The following is a 26,904-nucleotide window of genomic DNA, read 5'->3' as shown; positions in this document are numbered from 1 at the left end:
CTTCAAGGAAGCACATTGTTACCAACTGACCTGGGCTTTTGTCATAACCTGCAGCTACAGCAGCAAAGGTGGGGTTCCCGTTTTTTCCTGGGAGTGGAGTGCCTGTAGACAGCTTATTTCCTGGAGCCTTTTTCAGGTTTAACTCACTGGGAACGATAAAAGAACAGTTCATCACATTTAAAAATGAGTTTTCAGACCGTTTCAAATCAATACAGATCATTTATAAGGCCGTTTGTCTACAGAAGCACAGAACATCGTCTGACTGCTGTCATTTCAGTAAAATAGCTGCAACACTCATTTTATTTTTCAAATAGAATTTTGGTCTTAATAAGTCTCCCAGTGAACTTTAGCATCTAACCGACCAAAGAAATGCACCATCAAAGGGACTGCTTTGAATGCTTGACATTAGAAATTCCTACGCTCTCAAACGCAGCATCCAGACACTCTTTAGAGCAGCAGCCTGTAGCCGACAGCTGCGGAGCCACAAGTGGCTCTTTAGATACTCAACCATGGTTCTTCATCACTTTGGCTAAAAATGATGAAGAACCAGCTAATTTTTTTGAACCGACATAATAACACACGCATCTTTCAGCATTTTCTCCACCGTCTGATTGCATTAAATTGTAAAAAAAAGAATACATGTATTTGTTTGAAGTTTTTTAAGTGGGAAAATTTTGATTTAACATGATTTAGTAAAAATAGCAGCAACCAGATTTAGATATTTGTTAAGTATAAGTTATCTCTCCATTTTCTTTAAAAAAAAAAAGAAGAAAAAAAAAAAAGGTCATGCAATGTTTGCTGCTCTATGTTTTTTTTTTACTTTTTGAATATTTTTTTTAATTCACAAAATAAAATTAGTCTAATTATATTAGATACATATTTTCTGTCATATTTAAGAGGGAAAAAAGGTTTTTTAAATTTCCAAAAATATCAGCAACTGATATTTCAGTAACCAAAAATTTGAAATGGCACGATGAAAAATGACAAATCTTATCTTATCCTTTTTTTCTGTTGTTGTTGTTTTGTTTAGGAAAAAACATATTTTGTGGCTCTAAAGTTTTATTAGTTGGACTGAGATGAAAAATGGCTTAGGTTGCATAGGTCGCATATACAAACGTTAGAGGTTAGAATACTGCATTTCAAATCCCTGCACCACCCTAACAAGATTTAAAATGGGATAGTACCTCAAGTTAAGGCGAGATAAAGTGAGGTTTTCATACAGGTTTTGTTGTGAAGTAGCAGTAGCAGCAAGAAGCTGAAGGCCATTGCTGAGAAACTAAACCCAAACATGATGCAACTATGGTCTAAAGCCCCTGTCACACTTTGACGATATCTCCAGCATATACCTGACGTCCCAGAATCTTCTAAAATGCTGGCATGTACTGAACTTTCCATGTATTTTTTTACTTTAGGGCGCATACATAGAGTATTCCTAACAAGTCCAGAGCGGATTTCCAACAACAGCCTAACTTATGCATAAAGCACAACAGCGTAATGTCCATGAAATTATGCACAAGTCAGTGTCCTGAGGGCAGCAGCAATGTGCCTGAAGGCACTTGACCTGCACAAAAAGATGTCTGTGGTATTAACCTAGCTGCTGGTAACCGCCCACCCAAAAAAAATAAAAATGAATAAATAAAAAGAAAAAAGAAAGCAAGAAGGTTTTCAGTCACAGCAGATTCAGTGTCATGTCTGCTAGCCAGTTTGTGGGTCATGGGCATGAACGCAGGGAGGATCCATCACATTGATACTCATCCTGCGATGGGGATGAAGTCAGGAGAAGAACTGATGGTTTCCTCCTGTGAACCCACTTTTATACCAAAATGCTGCCAATAGGCCATTATACAGTACTTGTAAGTTAGAAACACTTTCAGCGGACGTCTGGAACACGTTAGGTACGTTTATACGCGTTGGAGATAAGTTCGGGATAAGTTATGCATAAAGTTACTCATAGGTTTTGGATAAGCTGGACACCACGACTTATGAGCAACTAACACTTAACGTATGTCAACGATCAGATAACTTACCTGTAACTTATGGCCCAATTATGGCATTCGCTGCCATATGTCGGGAAATGTTGAGCATGCTCAACATTCCTCGATGTACTTGCCATATGTCGACGTGTTTCAGCGTGCTTCAACTGGCTCAGAAATTATGAAAAAACGTACCCATAACTTTTCCAACGTACACCAGCGTTTTTGCCAGATCTTTCATACACCAGGCAAACGCTGGACTAAATCGGCAAGGTGTGACAGGGGCTTAAAGTAGCAAAATGACCTGTGTGGAGAGGAACCCTGTTAGCAAGGGTGATAGCCTGCTGCTGCATGCATTAAAGTCCGGATTAATTTACTTCATTAAAAAAAAACGTCTGGAATACTTCTAATGTAAGAAACACATAATAGGGGTTTCAATTTGATTTTTTTATGCCAGAGGTAAAAAAAAAATAAATAAAAAATAAATCCAAGACTAAAGGGTTGTGAAAAAAGTGCCAGCAATTAATTTGTTTTAATATTTTGAGGTTTCTATCTGTTATGGAGCTTTTTGAATCTGAGAGTTCTGTTGTTTTTGCAGATGGGACGAATAAGGACCAACAAAGACAAAAAAAAGAAAAAGGGGTTTTCACAGAGCCAATAAGCTCAGCTCTATCTCCCATAATCTCAGTCATTAAGGAGAACAGAAAACCAGTGAAAGCTCCTCAGATTAAGGGGGGAATAACTGGAAACCACACTGGACAGAGAGGGTGAAATGGATTCCTCAGAAGTGAATTTAATTTTAAGAGTCTTCAGGGTGCTGCAACACAGAAATGAAAGTCTGCTAATACAGGAAGTGGTTAGTGAGACTTCTGTGTGGCTTTATATTTATATGTAGGAAACACTTAACTTGATCAAACTGAGGGGGATTTCTGACACGTTTTCTGAGCAGTACTCTTCTAGTATAAGGATGTTTAGTCGTTTTAAAAAGTACCTTGGTAAAGTCCCTTGATATTTATTTTGTCTAGATACAACAAAAGACTTAATGTAAACAAAGGAGATATAGCAACCGAAGGCTGATAACCACTAATGGTTTGTTGCATTAATGACCAATCTATAAACACGGACAAACTGTTGGTTTTTTATGGGGAAAAAAAACCCATAATGGTCACAGAAATAATTAAAAAATATGACAAAACTAATAATAAATCAAAATCCTATGAAAATAAACAAAGGAAAGTCAGACATTGCTTTTCCACCATTCTTCAACAGACTGATTTAAAAACTCCTCAAACAGGCCTGGGGAGAAATGATGGTTTCAACTCCTTACAAAGATTCAGAATTGTCTGATTTTTTTTCCTTTTAGCCATTCTTGGCAGTTTTTACTTTTGTGTTTTGGGTCATTATCCTGTTGAAGACCAAAGACCTGCAACTGACACCAAGCTTTCTGATACTGAGCAGCATATTTCTCTCTAGAATCCATTGATAGTCTTGATTTCATTGGACCCTGCAGGAGTCACAGGAACATCAAGCTGCATCATATACTCCTATAACCTCTCTCTTTAACATGCTTCTCTATAATTTTCTTTCTCCTGAAACAACTCTTTCCTTTGTTTCCTCTGGTCCATGTTGAGTGTGATACACACCATGTCACCAAACAGCACAGGGACTCCCTGTAGCCATATATATAGACCCATTGACTGATTACTAGATTGTAGACACCTATGTGGCCAGTTATTTTCAAGTCTTTTCTAGGCCTACCATCATTTCTCTCCAGGCCTGTTTCAGGCATTTTTAACCCTTTATAGGGCAAGTTACCATTTTTGATCACTTGCATACCCCTTACAAATGGAGTGCTATTTATTTTACTCTCAAGAGTGTTTTTCATGAATTTCTTATAGAAGCACTTTTGTTATTTTTCTTAATATATACGGGCATTTCTTGTTATTACATTGACATTCATTTATGCCATCAAAATATGCATATTTTTTTAACGTTATAAAGGTAATATGGTCTTGTCCTTGATTCCAATCACATACTAAAAAAATTATCTATAAATTTGTAAAAATGTGTTAAAGTAAGAGTGTTTACCCTTAATTTGAGAAGGTTAATAAGAAAATCTCCCAGTTGAAGGAGCATTTTATCCTTAAAATCAGATTATTTGATATTATGCACTTGAAATATGAGACAGCATTTTTCCCCCCTTATTTTAAATGTAAATTTTCTCATTCCATTTGCAAAGTATCTCACTTCCCTGCTCAGTTCAAGAAAAAATGCACTTATTTTAAGAAAAACTGACTTGCTTTGATTTCAGTTTTTTGCAGTGTACTCTTTGCTTGAAATTTAGATGTTTAAAGTCTTTCACTGAATGCCCTGTAAAGAGTTAAATAATTCTGTTACAGCATGAGTGAAATGCAATGTCCCATTTTCATTTGTTCAATTTAATATAATACTCTTCATTACTTTTGTCAAATTCAAGTTATTTTTGTGAGTTTTTCTTTGATTAAACACAGGGTACCATTTGTTTGTCCAGGTGTGCATAAGTTCAAGTTGGCGACTGGTGTTCAGAATACTTTTCAGAACAACCTTCAGGTCTTTTTTCACCAATTTTCCACAAATACAGAGGATATATTTTTGGCTATTTGGAAAATTAATCAGTCAGATTAGATGTTGAGCTTTAGAACTTTTAAATAATTCAAGTCTGGACTTTGACTAGGCCATTTTAGCACATGTATAGCAATAAAAAAAAAAATAGAACATCAATTATTTATTTTTTTTTGTCACTCATGTTATAAAAATAAAACGGGTATATAGATTGAATAAAATATTTTAATTTTTTCATCAGCTGTATTTTCAGGAGGACTTCCTCACATGCTTTTAAGGCCAAAGTTAGTCCTGTTGATGATACATCTTTCTTCTTTTTACACTTTTTCCTTCCACACAACTTTCCAGGAATGTAAAGCTCTCTGAACAACCAACTTCTACAAATAATGAAAACCTAAAGAGTGGATTTCCATGAGAAAAACAACAATGATACATAAAAAAAAGACTTAACATATGAATTTTATTGCCATATTATGAGCTAAATAATAATTGGGAAAAACTGCTGACTTGATAGAGGCCATCAAACAGGGTAGGCAACATGTTACTGCCGACTCCATCCATGTATATTCCTGAAAAGTTGTCTGCAATCAATATATAATATTAGTTTAACTTTCCAAACATGTGGCAAAAACTTTTAAGCACCTGATGTGTCTGTAAATGCCTTGATCTAAATCAGATCAAAGCAGCTGCTTGTTTAAGGTGGTTTGATGTCTGGAAGGTGATCAATCTAGAGTAATTTTCATCCTCGTCCGGAATTCGCCTGAATTCATCGAGGCTCAGCAGCCTGATGCTGATCCGACCTTTCTTCTCAGTGGGTGAGATGTTTAATGCACAGCACCTTCTTCTACACGACTGCTGCGTCCCTGACTTCAGGTTTCTGTATTTCAGTTTTCTTTTCATCTGATTATCTAATCATGCTTCTTTTGGTTGTGTATAAAATACACCGCAGTCTGGGGTCGTAACGGACAGATTTTTAAGTTCCTTTTTGTGTTTTTAAAACGCCTGCCTGCTCTGGCCCCCGGGTATCAATCCTACCTTTGCAGGATGATTCACTTCCTGCTTTTCAGTAATCTCTTAACACATTTAACTCTGCTTTATGGTCATAATCATTTTGTTGCACTGAAAACATTGTTTTGGTGTTTATTTGGTGTAGCATTTTGATGAAATTATCTATAAATTAAATTGTGTAATATAACTAAACATTGAAAGTTGTATGGGGTGTAAATATATTTTTATACATATAAATAGGAGCTTATTTAGGCTTATGATTTAACCAGTTTACTAAAGTGAAGCCAGGACATGTAAACTGGCCTACGGGGCCACAGACAGACCTGTTGTTCACCACGTTGCTGTAGGGGCTTCTGAAGAGGGAACCTGGAGAGGTTGGTGGAGGGGAGCAGGTCCCAGCTGGGGCAGAACTCTTCAGGAAAGGATCTGCATTTAATGTCTGCATGGCAATCTGCTGAAGACTATCTGCTGCTGTACAGGAAGCACAGGAATACAGAAAAAAGAAGCAGTGAGTGAGAAATCGGATTAATACTGGTAAAGAGAGAAGTTGTAGGTCTGTACTCACGCATGCTATCAGGAAGAGGGATATCCCACTCTGGATGGGCGTAGTCCTTCTCCCCTTCAGAGCTGCTGCTGTGACCCAGCTCCGGTACAGAGGAGCTGGATGACAGCTTAGCCAAAAGCAAGGGCCGCCCGTCTTCTGGCTTCCCCTCTACTGTCAAACAAAAAAAACAAATCGATCACATAAACCCCCCTGGTCCCAATAGAACCCATAAACTGAGGTTTTTAACCCCTGGAACCCACTTCTTTGTTTCTGTGCAGGTCTCGTCTTTGTGATAAGGGGGTGAAGAGGTTTGGGTGCAAAGCTCCTGCGTTGCTTGTTTTCCAGCGGTGTTACATATGGCAGCTCCAGAGAACTACAACAAAAACAATTCATCAAAAAAGCCCAAAACACTTGTTTTAGTTTAAAAGCAAAACATAAAGAATAGCAAACCTGGATTTTTCTGTCTGGGTCTCTTTCTTTGAAGCCTCTTGTTTTCTTTCTTTGGCTTTGCCTTGGAAATTTGAAGTGTCCTCTTTTATCTTTCCAGTTGTTGTTGTTCTTCCTTTCTTTTTCACTGGTTCCTGTCAGAAACGATGCATTTATTTAACAAAAATATATCACCAGATATAATGAGGAATTAGTGCCAATCTGCATCCGCTCCTTCGTACCTCTTTGAGGTTTGTCTCCACGTCTGGGTTTGAGGTCTCTGTGGTGGTGGAGGAGCTGTCGTCGTTGTCTGCCAGGTTCTCTTTCAGCTCGTCTCCCTGAGTCTTTAATCTTGATTTTTTCTCCTTTTCTTCCTTCTTTCTTGGGGCTTTTGTTTTTGAACGCTGCTTCCCTTTGGGGTCCAACACTGAAAACATCCAAACACAGCTTTAAACCCCATCAGAGCCACTTGGCTCAATCAAACCTCCTCAGATGAAGGTACCTTTGCTTTGGATGGTACCAAGGGACTCTGGACGGTCAAGGTCGTTGTCCATGGCTCCTATCAGGCTGGAATATTCTGGATCCTCCTGCAGCGGCGATCCAGCTAAAGCTGGACTCTGGAGATCCAGCTGTTTTATGTTACGAGCTTTCCGATTAATTAACTGGCAGGGAGCTTGGGCGCCATCTTGGCTGGAGGACGAACTTCCTTTGGTGCCAAAAGGGATTCTGGGCCTCTTGTCCTGGAGGTCGGGTTCTGGTAAGGTACGGCCGTTGCCATGTCGACCTCCGACCTTTGCTGATCCATTACTGGATGAGTAAAACCCCCTGGGGTTCTGCGAGGAGTCGCTATAGTCACTGAATTAGAAGCGAGCAGAAAATATCCAATTAGTCTTTTGTTTTACTTTTAATGGCAGAATTTCCTAAAACAAAGCTAATCTTAAACATATTTATACCCCTGCTACTTTATAATATCAAACCTGGATTTTTATGTCTGGTTCAAAGACCTCCTTTGCTTTTTTTGTTCACACAAAAAAAAAAAAAAATTATAAAAGTTGGTCAATCAGAGGTGGCCTAAGTATTTACATTAAAAGTACAGCAGTGGAATAAATTGATGAAAATAGAAGCATACTATAGAAGGTGTTTTGTTCAGATCAGACCAGGATTAAACTTTTTGGCACCAAAGCAAAATGCTTTACTATATTACAAAAAGTATTTGCTCACTCATCCAATCACTTCCACGACCAAAGGTTTATAAAATGAAGCAGCCGTTACAAACTTTTGTGAAAGAATGGGTCGCTCTGAGGATCTCAGTGAATTCCAGTGTGGAAGTGTGATAAGATGCTGCCTGTGCAACAAATCCAGTGGTGAAATTTTATCATAAGAAAAAGGAAGTATTTGGAAACAACAGCAACTCAGCCAGAAAGTGGTAGGCCACCTAAGCTGATGCTGAAGCTTATAGTGAGAAAAGGTCACCAACTTTCTGCAGAGTCAGTCGCTACACACCACCAAGCTTCATGTGGCCTTCAGATTAGCTAATGAACAGAACTTTGTGTAATGGGTTTCCATGATCCAGCATCATCTAAGCCAGGCATCCCCAACCTCGGCCCTTGAGGCCCGCTGTCCTGCAGGCTTTAGAGGTTTCCCTGCTTTAGCACAGCTGATTATAATGACTGAAATACAACAAAAGCCTGTTAATCAGCTTTCAATTAAAATCAGCTGTGCTGGAGCAAAGAAACCTTTAAAACCTGCAGGACAGCGGGCCTCGAGGACCGAGGTTGGGAATGCCTGATCTAAGCCACACATTACCAAGAGTGACGAATTGCGCTTCTCCATCTGGAAATATGATGGACCAGTCTTGGTTTGGTGGTTGCTAAGAGAACAGTCTGACTGACTGCACTGTGCCAAGTGTAAAGTTTGGTGGTGTGGGGTTGTTTTTTCCAGGCGTTGAGCTTGACCCCTTAGTTTCAGTGAAATTAACTCTAAATGTTTCAGTAAACCAAGACATTTTGGACAATTTTATGCTCCCAACTTTGTAGGGCCAGTTTGAACCTAACCCTTCCTCTTCCAACATGGCTGTGAATGAGAGCACAAAGCAAGGTCCATAAAGACATGGATAGCAGAGTCTGGCATGGAAGAACTGGAGCGGAAACTGAGAGCCAGAACTTCTGGTCCAACATCAGGTGTGACCTCACTAATGTGTTTCAGGAAGAATGGTCAAAGGTTCCCATAAACACTGAAGAGTTGAAGCTGTTCTAGCTGTAAAGGGTGAAACAACTTCATATGGAAATCCTATAGATTAGAAATGGGATGCCAATGAAGCTCATATGCGAGTCGAGGCAAATGAGCAATACTTCTGAAAATATGGTTTACATATGGCAAGAAACTAGCACTGTCACTGGAATTGTCATCCTAAAATAAACAACAACATATATAAAAAAAAAAAAAACACGGACCCCCTAAAGCAAAAAGAGGTGGCAGCATCCTACTGTGGAGGATGCTTTACATCAGCAGGAACTGAGAAGTTTAGAGCCTCTGGGTCAACTTAGTTTTCCCACTAAAAACCCCAATTATCAGGATTTAGCTGCACTTAAACCCTCTAGTTTAGATCTAGGAGTTTCCAGGTGTCATGGGGACCTCATCAGGCCAGACCTAAATCCAATGAACAGTAGGAGCTGATCCAAGGTAACACCTGAACCCAGCCTCTGTGTGGGAATACTGACCAGAATGCAAACTAAGGTGTGATAAAAGGCCTAATTTGACCTGCCAGAGCTTTACTTTGTGATTAAATATACAAATCATCTCAATGGCTAATGATAAGCTCCAGCGCCAGATATGGTAACAAGTCTGCCCAGTGGTTAGCCACCGACACGAAACCACAACCCACAGTCCACAGAAGGTTTCCTCCATTATCTGTAGGCATTAAAACTCACAGGCGCTGATCTAAGCCATCAATATTTCACCCAGCAGGTTTTCCACTTGCAGTGAAGCATTCTAAAAGTCTGTTACCTCAAGGTGAAGGAAAGTGACACTAATGCCTATAGCGATGACACACTGCAATACTTTGGTGTTGTTGGACATTATTGTCCCCATCTAACAGGGTGTGAACTAATCAGTCTATGATCAGCGCTCCTTGCAAATAACCGGACACGCCTGTTTCTTTGTTGGAGTCAAACCGCACTGCCTGACCTGCAAAACTATTCCTAGAAATTGCCCTGCCCTTACTAGTTATATTCGCTTTAAAAAAAATTTTTTCTGCAGGAAAATAATTTTAACGTTTCTGCAGAGAACTAAATTTATTTTAGTAGTATTTGTATGCATCACCATTTGTAAGTCTACATCCTACTATTTGCATTTGTCAGATTCCTTAATTCATAAGCTGAATATTGAAGGTAGGTTTGAATATTCTCCATGTTATTAGGGGGGAAAATGTAAATCGAAGTTGTGGATTTTCTGTCACTCTTACTTTAAAACTATTTCCCTGAGGTTGAACGGTCTCCCAGTCTCCATGCCAGAGTTGGGCTCTACAGAGACGCGTCTCTTGAAAGGCTCCCAGATGCTCTGAGCCTCCAGGTACGCCGTGACGATCACCAACAGAAACATGGAGCTGCAAAGAAACAGTGTGAAAATGCAAACATGAGCCGAGCCAGTCCTGCAAAGATAAAAGTAAAACCTGCTGGTTTTTTTTTTTTTGGATTTGCTCCCACCTCATAACGACTGACACCAAGATGTAGAGCTCCAGCTCCCAGCTGGGTCTGGGCAGAGTTTCAGCACAAGCAGCTAACATGTGGTATGGCAGCGAGGCGTTCAGGATGAACACAAACTCCGAGCCGCCTTGTGTTACCAGCTTCAGCTCCCGGATCACCCGAGAAGTGGTGAAGTCGGGTGTAAACCTGCAGAACCGGAAAGAAATCTCACTCATCTGCATCCTTAATCACTCGTTAAAGGAAACATGGAAAAAATAAGAAGCTCCAAATGGAGAAATTCAAATCTAAACCGCACAATTTATTACCAAGCTAGATAATAGCATTTCTGCCTTCAAACATCAATAATGGCTGAGAGGGGTGGAGTGAAACGTGCCACCTGGAAGGGGGGCGGGATACCAAAACGAGATGTTTCTAGACAAACTTCAGAACCAGAGTAAAAAGCACAGATAAAGAATTGAGACCAAAGATGTTTTACTTTTAAAGCTTAATCACTTAAATAGGGAAAAAAAGGAATTTAAGGCATGATGTCTCCTTTAAGAGGTATCATTTATGTATCCTTAGAGCAAAAATTAAATGACACTACAATACTGCAAATGTAACAGATTACTCTGATGCATTACTCAAGTTCTGCATGTTGATACAGTGAGCTTGTCGAATGGATTTTATTGCACCAGATATCAAAAGCTAAAAATCTGTTTTAGCAACAGAGATGCTAAAACTAAAGGTGTAGAGATGAAAAGAGAGGGAAAAAAAATCCCTCAAACTGAGATTTCATTGTCCTTCATTAATCTTATTAACATTTCCAAACATGGAAGCTTGTTCATTTTTAAACTATGTGTTGGGGGTTAAATGGCCCTCGTTGTGGGCACTAATTACTGATAAATTTAACACACCTGAAAAGAGGCGTGCATAGACAGGTGCAGAGACCAGCTTAACGAGTTAGAGCTTTTAATAAAACACCCATGAAATTCATTCATCCTCACATGATTAAAAACACATTTTAAAACATTTACAACCTATTGGTGTGAGTAAGTTGGGATGATTTATTCCTTAAGGGTTAAACATGACCACAGCATCGCCGATTTAACCTGATAAAAGCGTTTGATCACTCACAGTATGATGAGGTCTTTTGAAGTATTTGGCTTAAGTACAAACTCCTGACAGTTGAGAACTTTGAATCCATATCCTTCGCAGGCTTTCCCGTTGATTTCTGCCGATTTGATGGTGATCGGGAGCAATCCAGTGTTCTCCACTCTGAACGTCCTTCTGAGAGTGAAGTTTGGCTCTTTGACTTTTATTTCTAAAACAAAGAAAAAATTGATGATTTATTCCAATTCCAAGTGGTAAAAGGTCCAAAGCTTGAAGCTTAAAGCCAACGTTTTAGTTATTTTCCTCCGTCACATGGTTGCCCTTCCTCCTGCTGTCACTTTCTGACTCAAAAGTCGGTGTTTGTTCTTTGACCCCACCCAGTGCGCTCCGATTGGTTGGAAAGAAGGCAGAACTAGTCAGGTGTTTTTCCCCTTTGTTTAAACCTGCCAAACTCGCCATACAGCTGCTGCTATTCAAATGCGTTTTCATGGTGACACTGCTATGCAAAGGAAGACAAGCCTGGACAACAATCGAGACGCTTCAAGCAGTTTAAGGTCACAGTGTTCAGTTTGATGTGCATAAAACAAAACAAACACAGCAGTACAGTTTTTATTTAATAAAATGCAACATGGCGGGAAACCAGCAAAGATCTGACAGCCTTAAAGCAACTTTAAACACATCTCTGCTTCAACTGGGCCTAATTAACTAATAGGTTACCAGCAGGACTTAATGTTGGAGGAGGCCAGGAGAATAAGTGGGACACATTTACAGGATCCAGCACAGCAGACCATTAAGACTGCACAACTGGATGAAAATAAATTAACACCCGAGTTTGTTTTAATAATCTAGATGTGACTGAAATTATTTACATTTAATCTACAGATCTAAAGAGGCTGATTTATTTTTCTAAATGTTAACAACAGGCGTAATTCAATTTAAATCTGAGTTTTTCAGTCTTGGTCGTTGGTGCTGCATGTCTGTGTTTACCTGGAGCCAATAAATCGGTCAGCAAAAAACTTCTGCAGAAAGTTAGCAGGTAATGCAATCCTTTGAATTTGGTGTTTTGGAGCAGAGATGTATCTAAAACATGCAGGACTCAGGGCCTTAAGGACTGAGGTCGTGAGTCAGATTTGGAGCAATTTAGGGAACAGTTTGTCCCTCTTCCATAAGGAAATGAATTTAAAAAAATTTGCATCAAAAATAAATAGAAACAGGAACAGTTTCTGTCATGTCAATCATCCCCCTGTGGGCGGACTCTGACTCAAATACACAAGCTTAAAATCATAAACCTCCAACCATTTCATAGCCTGTTTCTCTTTAAAAAAAAAAACAATGAATACCACATTCCAGGTACACATTTTCTTACTAAGGATGCTAGTTCTTCATTTTGGGTTTTAAGTCTGTGATTTAAATACAACTTGAAGCATTTTCAGCTTTTGTCCGAGAAAACTTATTGTAATGATGGTAAAGGCTCCTATTGATCGTATTGTTTTATCACTGAAGGGAAACTATACTCATTACCTTTGCATACTCGGCTGTGCACCTTTAGCACTTTGTTATATAACATGAAGGGACTACCAATATGCTCTTTATCCGTATTTTATTGAACTAATGTGCACAAAGGTGCTCATCATCAGCAAAATGCCCGCAGCATTACTTCATCTTTACTTCATCAATTTCAGATTGAAGGTTAGCATAATTAGAATATCAATATGTTGCAAAACTACTGTCCTGTAATTCAGATAACAGCTTAAAAAATGTTTTAATACCACTGAGATCAGATCGAAAATAATTAATTTTAAATCTTAAGATTAAATCTTGAATTATAAACCGTTAACCAGCCATATTCCAGGACTTGTAAAGCAGAGTAGTTTTATCTCCAACTCATTGCCATCCTGCATTAAAAAAAAAAAAAAAGACTCAAATTAAGCTCCATTTGCTTTCTGGTAACTAATCTCATAATTGAATAATTTGTCAATAAATGAACCAATTAGCTCATTTATTTCTCAATCAATTTAGAGATATAGCTCTATATACACCTAAAGCTATCTTTATTTATCTCTCTATACCTATAGATCTCAACTCATCTATATATACAAATAAAAAAACCTGAATGGGAATTTTAAATCACTAATGAATATGGAATCAGGGTAGTAATCAAATAATTTTTTTAAACTTTTTTGCGATTTAGTTGATTTAAAATGTGCGCTAAATGCCCCCCCACCCCCCATTCAAAACACCTGAATATTATGTAACGCTAATTTACTAAGAGTATCTCTCTTTTGTGGGCTACGCTCGGGAATTTTGGACTCAAGTTCGCATCTTAAGATTTCATGTTTTTTTTGTATTGCTTTGTCGTCTTTGTACCGTGCTTAAATTTCAGGGGGAAAAAATTCTCTGAAAAAATTGTTTTTTTTTTCTTTTTAAATAAAAACATCTCTTTATTATTCTAGGAATTCACATGGGAATAACAGCATCCCATGTAACTGTTAAACATGGTGATGGTAGAATCATGCTATGGGAATAGTTGGAATACATCTGAAGTCACAGTAGTTGCACATCTGGGCAGTTTATTTTTAAAGACCTTGTCCAAACATTTATTAAACTTTATATTGCGAATATGACTGAATTAATTATTCTTTTTACAAACTTTAGAGAAATGCGTGAAAGAATGAAAAGAATCCTAATCAGCTTTCCACAGTCACTGATATCCTTCTGATTTTTATGCAGCATGATTCAAAGAAGTGGTTTCATAAATAAGGAACGAGATTGACAAAAAAACACGTTGAAACGCCTTTTAAAAAAAAAAAGCAATGTTTCAAGCAAAGAGACTAGTGTAGCATTGCACACACTGGGCCACCGTCAGAGGATCTATAACTTACTTTCTGTGCAGTCCTTCAGCAGAGCCTCAGTCATCTTAAACCTCAGCGAGCTTCCCTGCCCCGGCGGCTTCCCTGCAACCTTCAGGCTCTCTGTCGTACCTCGCCCATGAAGCACGATCGTGTCGATCACCGTCAGGTTGTTCCTATAAACATTTCCGCAGGATTCAGAGGATTAGCAGATTGCTGTGTTTGCTGAGGTCACTGCAGTCTTGCCGGTAATAAATACGGTTACCTGACTATGAGCAGAGAGGAGACGCTGTGGTTTCTGATGGGCGTGAACCTCACGCTGAACGACTTTATTTCCCCTGGCAGCAGCATGAGATTGTAGACAAAGGGCCTGGTTGAGCCTTCAACAAACCCTGAGCTGCTCTTTATTAGAGATGTCTGACAAACAAACAGAGGGCCTGTTAGCTGCAAACAGCTATCACATGCTGCCTCAAACCAGGGGCAGGAGAGATAACCAACGCCGCACTCACTTGATTTCTGAACACCTGGAACTCTAATGTATCGATGTTGATGCTGGACAAATTTCCTAATGGCAGCCTGAGAATTTAAAGAAGAGTCGATGAGTTTTAAAAGTGATGGGAGGTGAAACAAAGCAGAGCTTGAAGGGTTCCTTCACCTGTCGGCTAATTTTCCAGAAAACACGGAGGGGTTGGGCAGGAGGGCCAGAGGGAGGACCTGGACGTAGACTGGGACGTCTGCTGGGTTCTGCAGAACCACCTCCTCTTCCTGCAGGGAAGCAGAAAACATGTACTCCCTTCTGTTATATCACAGAAACAAAAAAAAATGAACCAGAGCTTTTGTTTTGTTCTTTAACTCACAGAGGAGCTGTTGGTGCTGGTCAGGGGGAATGTGATTCTCTGGGAGGAGTTAACGAGGGAAGGCCAGGTCAGATGGGCCGTTACTTTAGCTTCAATGTTCTTCTGGAGGTCCGTGTTGACTTCAAAGACTGCTTCAATTCTTCAGGGGAGAAAAAATAGGGGTGACATTTAATAAAGGTGTGGATTTTTTTTTCCCCCACTGAAGGGAACATTTTTTAGGAACTTGCTTGTTACTCTCATTTCAAATACAGAAACTGGAAATAATCCAGACCAGGTTGGGATTATAATCCAGTACTTTTACTATGAACCGTGAACCTTTAGGGTGGAGTTTTATACAGCAAGAATGATAAACTTCTCTTTAAGGTTTATTAATATAGGATAAGATAACTGCCAATAAAAACATAAGCATAGATGTCTTTATTTGTAAAGGCTAGTAGATGCAAGTAAATTTAAGATTTTTATTTGTTTCTTGTTACTGGTTCATACAAATAAAGTTATAACAAAAAATACAAATGCACAAACCACTCATTTGTGATTATAAATCTAAAAATTATGAGTAGCAAGCTACTACTCCTGATAACTGTTACACTCCTTACCAGTTGGTGGCACTGATTTACCAGATGGCTGTTCACCAATCACCATTAAACAGGAAGAGGGGGAAGTTTCACGTTATATTTGTGCTGAAATGATCCAAATACCTGAAATCGGTGAGGAGACTTTTTATCCGCGGTGGAACGGCATCAGCGGCCGGCCGCTATAATGAGTGCCGTCTGAATAATGCTGACAGTAAGGAAGGAGCTAGGAAGAGGAAACGGTCTGCTTCCTAGCTTCTTAAATGTATTCATATTATCTACTCTCATTTATTAATTCAGGTATCTACGCATGTTATTACTGATGGTTATCTAACCCCATAGAATTGGACACATTTTGTCTCGATCATCTCCAAATTTAACTCCTAGGCACTCATGTTTCCTGTTAGCTGTCAGACAGCATTTAAACTCAGCCATTCATGTTGATTGTTCTGGTTTATGATTTTGTAGTTTTTCTATTTGGACTCTGCATGTTCTTCCTGTTTTGTTCTTGGGTTTTCCCCAGACGCCCTGATGTTTAAGTGTGCTTCTCTGTGACCCTGACAACCTGTCCAGGTTGTACCCGCCTCTCACTCCACGACAGCAGGATTTAGACACCCCACCACTCTAAGATGTGCTATCTTTGACAGATCTCATGTGTGAATAAAGCAGCTGCTACTGCATGTTTGGTTAGTGTTACCTTGGGACCCATCCTGCTTACTTTAGTGATAAAAAAAAAATAGCCTCTACAAAAGTTGCTCTTATCCAACAGTGATTTTAATTAAGTTTCAGAGTGTAAGAGCTGTGAGAGAATCAGGGTTATCTTTAGAAAACTAGAGTTTAATTCCAAAGATTTGTTCTTAGTGAGTGAAAATAATGTTCAAGAAAAAAAATTTAGATTTAGAAATTTAGATTCGATTCCCAACCTGGGGTCTATGTGCATGGAGTTTGCATGTTCTCCCTGAGCATGCGTGGGTTTTTTCCGGGTACTCTGGCTTCCTCCCACCGTCCAAAAACATGACTGTTAGGTTAATTGGCTTCTCTAAATTCTTCTTAGGCGTGAGTGTGTGTGTTAATGGTTGTTTGTCCTGTTTGTCCCAGTGTTGCCCTGTGATGGACTGGCGACCTGTCCAGGGTGTACCCCGCCTCTCGCCCGTAGACAGCTGGAGATAGGCACCAGCATTCTTGCTACCCCTCTTGGGGTAAGCGTGATAGAAAAAGGATCTTTTAAAAATTGCCATCACCAAGAAACATGACTGTTTCTTAAAACATATGTTTGGCTTCGCTAAAACCTGCTGGAAAATTGGGAGATTAAAAGGGCTCGTTTTATTTTTTGTTGTTTTTTTGTCGTGTGAGCTCTATGTTCAAACTAGAAAAAGCAACAAAAAATCCTCCTGGATTTACGTCGTTTGTGGAAGCTTGTCTCAACGTCGCGCTCAAATCAATTGTTGCCAAACTACCACGAAGCGGTGGATTAACAATGTTCCAGTGACTTTTCCTGCAACTCTTTGTCCTACACATTTTATGTATTCAGGTCGTAAACCAGGTAAAGATGGCATCAAGCCTGTGGTTGGTCAGATACTCACCTGCAGGCAGTCAGTAAGTGTTGCTGCTTGTTTAACTATTTACTTATTGTAAAAAAGACCAAGAGACAACGGTAAACTGCTAATGTCGTCAATGTTATATACACGTGAATGTACAAAACATTTCTTGTGTGAATGGTTGCCAGAAAAAAGGAGGAAATATAAAAAGGGGCACCCTTTTATTTTTTCCTTAAAAAAAAAAAAAATTTAATTTAAAGTAAATTTCAGAAGAATTGCGGATGTAAAATTCCAGGTTATAATTTTAATAAAGTTTAAGTAAGTATCTGATATTAAACGGCATTTATTATTAATGGTTAGAAATCACAATTGCTTTCTGCATACTGTGGTTTTGATGAAAATACACAAAACAAATGACACATAAAATGCGGCTCAGTCGAAGCCCAGCTCAGGTGTCCATTGAATGCTTACTTGTGTCCTGAGCGTTCTTTGATCTCCTTCCACCGTTTAAGGAGTTTCTGATGAAGGTCTACATCAGCATCCCACATGTCCTCCTGTAACGCCAGCCCATGGGGCTTCGATTCAGCTGGGGAGTAAGAAAAAATATATATTTGAAGTCAGAAAGTGTTATACTTTAATGAAGTCCATATTTGCAGGTGGAAGAGGAAACAAATCCAGAGTCTGTAAAATGTAATATGAGGCCAACAGCTTCAGAGAAGCCCTGACAGGACAGAAGCTGGTCTCAGTGATCTAAGGTCACAAAGAGCAGCAATTACTAAAAGTAAAAATTTTTTTCTTTTACATCATTGAGCAGCATGGGTGATGCCAACATGATCCTGCTTCCCCATGGAGACAGAAACATGATCTTATCTGAGCATCACACAAATGCACCAAAACTTACATTTAAGCACAAATGGCAGGCCCACATAACACTGATCACCACACTGCAAGCTGGCGTCAAAATAAATATTTGCCACCTGGAAAACATGGAAAAATAATAAGTTTATGTGCAAAAAATAAACAAAAAAAAGGTGAATCCTCTGGAGAATCTTCTACCTTTGATTTGCGTCGGGGCTCCAGCTCATCTTTGTTGTTGCGCAGTCGCTTGTAATAAAACCTGATGTCCTCCGTCAGCGAGCGGATCTGCTGCAGACGGACTTTCTGCGTGAAAGAGCTCTGGATGTTGAAGCTTTGGTGAACAACTTTTCCCTGAAGAGAAGACAGAAGACACAGAACCTACAACACCTCATAACCCCAGGAATCAAGCTGGGGGGAAATCTTTATTCCCACTGCTGCTTACTGGAAATGAAAGAGGCAAAGTGATGTGCTTCGGTGAGCTGTTTAATGTCCCCACCGCGATGATGGCTTTCACTGGTATGGTTAATATCTGAAGACAAAAAAAGAAAAGTGAAAATGAAAGGATGTAAGCTGGCATTTTCACCGAAAAAAGCAAAACAAAAAGATAATGAACCAACCTCATAATCTGTTGTGATGTGAATGGCGCCATCATATACGCCTTCCAGTGCCTTGGCCACTAACGTCACTCTGAAAGCTGCGTAGTAGCCAGATGCTAGTATCACCTGGGGAGACAGGAAAGCCTTTTATTTTTCCTTTTTTGCTTTGGTTGTGATGAGTAAGCTCCCTCAGGTCTTTAAACAAAGAGCAGAAAAATCATATTTATCATATTAGGGCATCCAGTGTTTCTGCACTCTTCTGCAGGACTTCTCTACAGAGACATTATTTTTTGTTTCCTAATCAGAATTTTTCATTTCTTTTTTTATAGTATGGAGCAGCAGTACCCTTTAAAAGTTAAAAATATGAAATTATCACAATTTGGGCCCTCAAAACCACAATCTCCTGTTATGCCACAAGCTTCTGCACCACCCCTTCTCCATGCAACACAAGGGACCTGTGATGCTCCCACTGTGCTTGGGATAAAAGGCTCTGCTCACAGATCCCCCAATCAGTTTTTTGCCCGTGGACCAGGGGAGGTAGAGGAACATGGCAACATGTTTAAATGGTCTTCATTCCTCAAACCCTGCTGAAGTTAAGTTGTGTAGATTGTACATTTATACTTGTTACGGCAAACACTCTAGAAAGACGTCAAAATACCCTAAAGCCTTCAGGATGCCGCTTCATATAGCCTGTGTGCCATTCCGAACTTAGTCCCGCCCACAACGTTTGAGGTCGGGAACTTCGGTCTGGCATTGCTCAGTAGTAGCGCGAGTATGCTCGCACAATATCTGGCGAGCCAATCAAATTGTCAGGGCGGGCTTATCAGTGATGGACAGATGATTAACAGTAACGTAATCAACCACGTGACCAAAGCGCGCATGGGTGACAACAACAATGGCTGCCGCCGGAGAGTTGAGGTGAGTAGATTCTGCTATTAGGTCTGTTCTAGAAGATATCGACAGCAAATTAATTTTAAAAGAGGAACAGAGAAACGCGATCAAGGCTCATCTTCTTATTCTAGGCGTGCAACTGCACGCTTTGATTTTTGTGGACAACAACTATGCCTGGCTTAAGATACGTCACGCACTCCGTTGCTCTTATTGGTTGTAGGTCTATCCAATTGAGTGCAGAGGCATTTTTTTTCCTGGTTCGTTCAAAACACGCCCCATAATCACAGCTCTATGGAGCAGTATCAGACTCATATTCTGACTAGAATTGAGTAGGACTACGTCAGGCTACGCTTCATAGCCCAAATAGATTTTCTTCTATCCCTCCTGCCATAAAGCTGCTCGCTCTGGATGCACTTAACTGCATAGTAGCGAAGCATTTAGGAGGCTATTTGATACAGTAACATGTTGCTTTGTTATTCTCTGTTATTGGTCTGTTTTCCATTGCAGACTGCCAAAATGAATTTCCCTTTTGGGATGAATAAAGTACATTCTGGATCTGTACATGTGGACAAAGGGGCTATAGTCAGAAGAAAAAAAGAATGACGCCTTTGGCATTTAGGTAAAACTGGATTTGTGGCAGAAAAGTAACCCTGCAGATGCTGAAAATAGCCTCTACACAGCCCATGATGCTGTGACTATGGTTGTATTTAAAAGGGACAACAAAGGAAGTTGAGTTTATGTACTGGTCCACTGCTCTAAACTTAGAGGAAAGAACTACAACATTTTTATTTTTAAATCAGAGAACAATTATTATTGTGTGTCAGAATGGCCTAGTAAAAGTCCAATCAATTAGGAGACAAGAATAAAAACAGATGTTATAGATGGCTTTGAAAGTATAAAGAAGGATTTTAAATTGTATTCTGAATTGATCTGGGAGCCAATGGAGTTGGTGAAGGACAGGGGGAAATATGATGAAAAGAGGGGCTTCTGGTGATGACACGAGCTGCTGAGTTCTGAAGAACTTGAAGTTTATGGAGGGATTTATGAGGGAGGCCAAAAAGAAGAGAATTACAATAATCAAGACGGGACGTGATGAGGCTTTGGATAAGGACAGAGGCAGAGTGAGTGGGGAGGGAGGAACGGAGACGGTTAATGTTGCGAAGGTTGAAGTATGCAGACTGGGTAATTTTATTTATGTGTGACTGAAAGGAGAGGGAGGAGTCGAGGATGACACCCAGACCTGAGGGGAGGGGGAGACGAAGGAGTTGTCAATGGGTAGTGAGAAACTATTGATTTTGGATAGGGTGGATTTAGTGGCGACGAGGAGGAGTTCAGTTCTATTTCATCCCTACTGACCGCCAGAGGGCGGTGCTGAAAGCACTGAATGTTCCCTTCGGGCATGCGCAGTTCGAGTAATTATACCAACAGAGTCACACCTGTGACACGGGATGACCACTCAGAAGCTATATAGCCTGGTGTCATCCTTTGCTCTGCTCCTACAGAATCTTCTCGCAAAAGCAAGGATTCTGAGTGACAGAGAAGCTCTGGCGGTCATCCGGGATTCATAGAACCGTAGTTACATATGAAGTTTGAGGTGAACCAGTCTTAAATTTCAAGTAGTACCTGTTGTGTTGGACAAACTGGATCGCGTCTCAGCTTTAGAAAGGGGCACAATACCAGTTAACAAGCTCAACTTCCTCATCATTTATCACAAGCTCAACTTCCTCGTCTTTATCACTAATGCAGTGCATTAGGGAACATAGTAATACTACAAACCGATATTATTCTAAAGCGTTTTTCTTTAGCGGTTTCCCCATGCAGCCATTTAATGTTGGGCTAACTTAAAGCTCTGGGTGATACATAAAGATTGTTTTCTCTGCATCAAAACTACAACAATCTGGTTCAAACAGGTACTGGCTTTTTCATTAGCAGTCCAACTTCATATTTTAAGCCTCCAATCAAGTAAAATCCAAAAAGCTTTCTGTGTGTGAACCAAATAAACCAATAAGGTTTTTTATTTTATTTTTCACATTTTAGATTGTATTCCTTTTTAATCAGCTGCTCTCCCTCAGTAGCAACTAAGCACTATACTAAAAACTGACTTATCAAAACAAAGAGCTGCAACAGCCACAAGCATGAAACTCAATGTAACATCTAGTATAACATAGTTCAAACTAAAAGAAATAAAAAAACAAGAAAGCCTCTGCAACAGTGGATCTGGTTTCTCTGGTAAAGTGGTAGGGCTTTGTAAAAGCCGTAGAGCGTACAGTAAGCAGTTTCCATGGAAGTGAACTTCTGCAGCCACAAGTCGCTCATCTCGTAGGGGAGCAGACTTCTACTGATATCAGATAAAGTGCTGCCTCTCAGTCACAACATCCTAACCGCTGCATCTGCACAACACATTGCATTTATGAGAAAAAGGGTATTTTTGCATTTCACTGCATTTACCTGTTTCTTTTTTATTTGTTTTAATCAGGGTTTGCACCGTGTCTTTAGAAAGTTTTTTGAGCCATTAGAAAATTTCACCTTACAGCCATAAGCTAAGTGGAACAAGCAAAATGTTCTAGACGTTTTTTCTTTTTTTAAATATATTTCAAGTGTCATTTTGATGATCATGGCTGACAGATAATGAAAATACAAACTTAAGTGTCTTAGAAAAGTTGACTATGGTGAAAACATTTAATACTGTATTTACAGAAAATTGAGTGGAAGAAAAACTAATAAGTCTTAAGTTTATTTCTCATTAATCCAGGTGAGACAAAAGCAATAATAAAATATTAAAATGAGACGGAAGCACCCTTAACATGTCACTTAGAGCTAAAGAGGAGTAAAACTATCACCTAAAATGTAGTTTTAGTCGGTGTACATATATAAAAACAGTGTTTATTTTATTAGTTTCATAATCCTTGCCTCTGTAGGTCTATATTACTGTCTGCAATTGGTTGTTTTTAGCCCTCCGAGATGAAAAAGACAGCCTTTGATTGGCTGCTGATGTGGTTTATCAACATACAGTTAATCAAAATGCGAGCGCAAAAACCTCCTTTTTATTTTGATCTTTTCTGATATTTTTTTAAGAAAAAGAAAGCCCCGCGAAATCTTTCACATTGAGAAATGAATCCTTAGAATAATATTTAGAATGGCTCGTACTGTTTTCATTCTCCAACTCATTGAACAGCTTCGGATCAATGTCTTATCTTAAACTTAACAAAAGAGGTTAAACTGAACCGGCTCCAAAAGGAAACAAAGAGTGAGGCTGAACTTCGAATATAAAGGCTGTAAACTTCCACATCCACCATGAGACTTCTCTTATGTTTGGTGCCATGGTGGTGGTTTGCCGCCACAATGAGGAACTTACTGTTTTGTGATGTGAGGCTGAAGTGTTTTGCAGCTCCAGCAGGCGACTAAGGGCTGCCGTCGTGTTTCCCTTCTCTGTCTTTAGCAGCTCCATGGAGAGACTGTCCCCTGTGACCAGCCAGGACTTTATCTCCAGCTAGTGGACAGAAATCACATACCTGTGTCATTTCTTTCAGCTGGATAAGGGATCTAGTTGTTCTTTTAAAGAACAATGTGGACCTGTACTTCATGTTGGTTGCAGCTTATCAGCAAGTGCTGCAAAACTAAGGGTGGTGGCACAAAAGCTGATGTTGCAACATGATTAAACTGGGTGCTGAGCACTGAAAAGACTAAGTAAGCAGAGCTAGAAGCCTATGTAGACATATTTTACAAAACAGGACTTTGGGCAACAAGCTTAAAGAGACAGCTGGAGGGTATGCCCCCAGAGAGGCCTGTTCCTCTGGAAAAAAAACATCCCAATTGTTACATCATCGTGACGTCTCACCTCGATGGGGTTGCTGTTAACAACCACAAATATGATGTTGCTGGTGTCTGTGGCGCTGCGGATCCCAAAGTCCAGGAAGGTCTCCTTCACACTGGGTGGCAACACGACGGGCTGGTTCACACAGGACACAAAAGCAGTATTATTTCATCACATACAGGTTCAAAAAAACAGATCGGTCAACAAAGCTAAAGTTTTATATGAATTTGTTCCCTTGCCCTCCTATTCAAGCTTTTGTAGAACTACTGCTCACTGCAGTTATCAGTTGCAAGTCTACAGAGTACGAATAATCAGCTTTGAGCATTTAGATGCAAAGATATATATGCCAGTTTTATCAAAAACAGCCCAAAGCTCACTCGGGCTGGCTGGAAAGCATCAGTTTTGCAACAAAATCTCAACAAGATTTAGATCTGGATTTTGATTGGACCATTCCAACACACAAGCTTAAACCAGTTCACTAAACCTCTGGCTGTATATTTAAGCTCATGCCCCACTGAGGCTCCAGTATGAACTCTAACAGCTCAAGACAGATTTTCTTCTAGCATTAAGTTTTTATTAACTTTAAAGTGGTAGGGAAGCGGCTGTTCCAGCCATTGCAGTTCCGTATTCTCCCAAGTGGTGCCCGAATTTACACGAGTGAATAAAATGAATATGAATGGTTGTTTATCAAGGGGGCGGAATTGTTGGGGTGGAAGGTTCACAAGCAAGTCTGGTTGTGGCCGGTTTGTCGTAAGGATCTTGCTAACCAGTTAGCAACTTAGTGCTAGTAGGTTCCCAATAGGAAATTCCATTGGGACCAAGTAGCACCTAATTGGTGACACTGACACTGTCAAGGAATGCTATGGACAGCGGAAACATGCAAGAGGAGGAGAGTTTTGTGTCGGAGGTCGTGGATGAGTCTCCTCCGTCATGCATTTTTTATTTAGAGGAGGAAAGTGGGGACAAAGATGTTGTGGAAGAGGACACCAGGGCGGCAGAAGCTTGGTTTGGTGTAGAAGGCTTACAGCCGTACATGTTTGAGCCCTTTTCTTGCAACGCTGCCAGTTCTGTTAGCTCTACGCCTGCTGAAGACACAGACGTCCATCCCCGTGAACACTGGGACGGAACTCAATGGGAAAGGAAATTATTCTGATTTCTTATTTCAACCGTTGCGTATTTTAGCTGCGAGATATGAATAAAGATGCTATGACAGTAGATATATGATTGGCCAAATTTAGGAGTACAAGCTGACAATAACTGACTGGCCTGCATAAGATAACGAAAAACCCCACAAATTTTAAGACAGGATTTTTTTGTTTTAAATAGAAATGTTCTAAATTCTGAGATATAGTCTGATAAAGAGTACATTTATATACATGTTTAAGCCAGAATGATTTGATATTTGAATATAATTTTCCAGCGACTTTAACAGACTACAAAATAGTTATTTCTTTCCACTTAACCTTTATATACTGATTGTGTTCTGGTCTTTGCAGCAACAAACTTTACTTTCATTCTTGTCAATGGAATTATTGGGTAGTTTAAATTCCATGTTTATTTAATACAAACAGAACTGCTCAGATTTGATTCCATCAAAAAGACAAAAGTTCCAAATTCAGGTCACTAAATGTAGGAAGTTTGTGTTTGGCCTACCTCTAAGAAGCCGGTGTAGGCCCGGACAGGCAGATGAAACTTGGACGCATTAGTGATCAGCAAGATGTTGCTGTCTATGTGAATGGAAGGTCTGACCGCCCGAAAAAGGAGGGAAAAGATGTACCGGGATTCGTTTGGAGGGATGAGGATGGGCGTGCTGAAGTTCTGCACCTACAACAGAGGGGGAAAAGAAAGAAAAAAGAATGATGATGACGACCGTCTCATCTTCTTCAGCTCCTGGTAAATCTGGCTCATTCTGATGCTCACTTCGAACATCGTTTTGGCCTCTTCAGGCAGCGACACGTTGTGTATCCGGATAGCAAAGCCGAAGGCATTTGTGAGGAAAATCGGTCTGTTTACTGGATCCACAGGACTGTCTCTGATGTGGAACAACGTAGCTGTGTGGTCAAACCCGAGGTAGCTGCAGGATCGAAAAGGAAAAATGTGAAATCTAGTAAAAAATAACTTATCTTTTTAACTATTTTGTTTAAAAAGATAACTCACCCATCTAAAACCTCTGCTTGGTATGGGATTTCAAGCTTAGAATAACTCTTTTCTTTTGCTTTAACTGTAATTTTACCAGAAAACTGATTAGGTCTTCTTGCTTTTGAGGCTGTAATGAAAACAAAGATATAGAAAGAGCAGATAAGTTTCTCCAGAGTCGATACAGAGCCCTAAAGGAGAAGGTTATGTTACAGGAGATTAGAAAAGTCAAAATGTGTCTGGTGGGAATAACTCTCGTTAATATAATTATTGACGCATCATCATCATCTTATTTTTCTTCTTAAGGCCAAAGTGTTCATGCAGAGAGCTCAGGTCATCTTTAACACCCGTGCAATTTCATTTCCTGTCCAACATGTACCCTTTCCAAAAATATGCTTGTTTCCGCTTTGAAAAACATACAAAAACACCCACTTACCATCGAAACTGATCGTCGCAACTTTAGTATATCTGCTCTCTCCCGCTTTGAGTGTAACTGCTTTGAAATCTATGGTGACGGCTTCGTTTGAAGGAGTCGTCCGTACGCTCTGAAGGGAAGAGAAAGATCAAACTCTGTCACCTCACTTTCATAGCGAAGATTAATGGTTCCACAAACCTGAGGGGTAAAACACGCACCGTGATCGGAACGTCGTTTGTTCCTGAATTTAAAAGATGCAGATTCAGGAGTTTTGGGCGATCTGTAAGACAAGGTGTTCGGGATTCAAAAAAACATCAGACGGGTTTAACGTCACAATGATGAGAAAAAGCATTTTAAGTTCTGTTTACCTTGTGATCGAAGCGTACCAAAATCAAGCATTTCTGTGGAGGAGTAAATACCAGGAGCTGCAAATGGAATTTAGTAGTTAGGGTAATTCAATTCAGTTTATTTAAATAGTGCCAACTGACAACACATGTCATCTCAAAGCACTTTACAGTTCAACAGATCATACAGTCAAATTGATTCAATGTTTTCTAAGGAAAACCAGTTGATTGCATCGACTAGAATGCAATCCCTCACACTAAGCATGCTTGTAGTGACAGTGGAGAGGAAAAACTCCCTTTTAACAGGAAGAAACCTCCAGCAGAACCAGGCTCAGTGTGAGCGGCCATCTGCCAAGGATGACTGGGGTTCAAGGAGAAAGATGCAGAGATACAAAAGGCAACTGTAAAAGGCGGCCCCATGTAGGAGGTCATGCAGGAGGTGGAGATACAAATTTGGATTAAAAATGGTTTTGGAAGCTTACCTGCTGTGACCTCAACCTCAACAGGGAGGATGATGAACTGGTCTTCGTTTGGAGCATTCGTTTTGATCCTGATGAAAGCCGTGTGGTTGTCTGCGTCTCTGGAGGAGAAGCTGGCTCTCATCACCCCCTTTGTCTCGAAAGGAGGGATCTCCTAAAGAGGTGGAGGAGGTTGTTACTATTAACCGTTCACCTTTTTCTGACAGAAGT

The 26,904-nt window shown here is 39.8% G+C and overlaps 1 protein-coding gene across 3 annotated transcripts in view; it reads right to left on the bottom strand.

Annotated features, from left to right (window-relative positions):
* Positions 1-26,904, bottom strand: part of tmem131 (transmembrane protein 131) — a 50,333-nt gene that overhangs the window by 1,453 nt on the left and 21,976 nt on the right. Inside the window, exons 9-37 of one of the 3 annotated variants that reach the window (XM_015394457.1) lie at positions 26,698-26,848; positions 26,240-26,296; positions 26,090-26,151; positions 25,893-26,001; positions 25,478-25,586; positions 25,241-25,394; positions 24,974-25,144; positions 23,345-23,455; positions 22,862-22,996; positions 18,637-18,741; positions 18,462-18,548; positions 18,218-18,370; positions 18,063-18,138; positions 17,633-17,747; positions 15,052-15,190; positions 14,850-14,959; positions 14,704-14,770; positions 14,460-14,611; positions 14,228-14,370; positions 11,370-11,556; positions 10,257-10,442; positions 10,016-10,156; positions 7,055-7,407; positions 6,795-6,979; positions 6,577-6,707; positions 6,387-6,499; positions 6,148-6,297; positions 5,906-6,053; positions 31-146 (exon numbers count right to left, since the gene is read on the bottom strand). In XM_015394457.1, the coding sequence (XP_015249943.1) occupies positions 31-146; positions 5,906-6,053; positions 6,148-6,297; positions 6,387-6,499; positions 6,577-6,707; positions 6,795-6,979; positions 7,055-7,407; positions 10,016-10,156; positions 10,257-10,442; positions 11,370-11,556; positions 14,228-14,370; positions 14,460-14,611; positions 14,704-14,770; positions 14,850-14,959; positions 15,052-15,190; positions 17,633-17,747; positions 18,063-18,138; positions 18,218-18,370; positions 18,462-18,548; positions 18,637-18,741; positions 22,862-22,996; positions 23,345-23,455; positions 24,974-25,144; positions 25,241-25,394; positions 25,478-25,586; positions 25,893-26,001; positions 26,090-26,151; positions 26,240-26,296; positions 26,698-26,848 (3,916 nt within the window). The remainder of the gene's footprint in view (positions 1-30; positions 147-5,905; positions 6,054-6,147; positions 6,298-6,386; positions 6,500-6,576; positions 6,708-6,794; positions 6,980-7,054; positions 7,408-10,015; positions 10,157-10,256; positions 10,443-11,369; positions 11,557-14,227; positions 14,371-14,459; positions 14,612-14,703; positions 14,771-14,849; positions 14,960-15,051; positions 15,191-17,632; positions 17,748-18,062; positions 18,139-18,217; positions 18,371-18,461; positions 18,549-18,636; positions 18,742-22,861; positions 22,997-23,344; positions 23,456-24,973; positions 25,145-25,240; positions 25,395-25,477; positions 25,587-25,892; positions 26,002-26,089; positions 26,152-26,239; positions 26,297-26,697; positions 26,849-26,904) is intronic. The other 2 variants (XM_015394459.1, XM_015394460.1) reach the window with 2 other exon arrangements.

The sequence above is a fragment of the Cyprinodon variegatus genome, unplaced genomic scaffold, assembly GCF_000732505.1.
Source record: "Cyprinodon variegatus isolate N-32 unplaced genomic scaffold, C_variegatus-1.0 Scaffold686, whole genome shotgun sequence".
In the NCBI taxonomy this organism is placed as follows: Eukaryota; Metazoa; Chordata; class Actinopteri; order Cyprinodontiformes; family Cyprinodontidae; genus Cyprinodon; species Cyprinodon variegatus.
The sequence above is the reverse complement of the archived record's forward strand: the minus strand, read 5'-3'. Positions and strand labels throughout refer to the sequence as shown.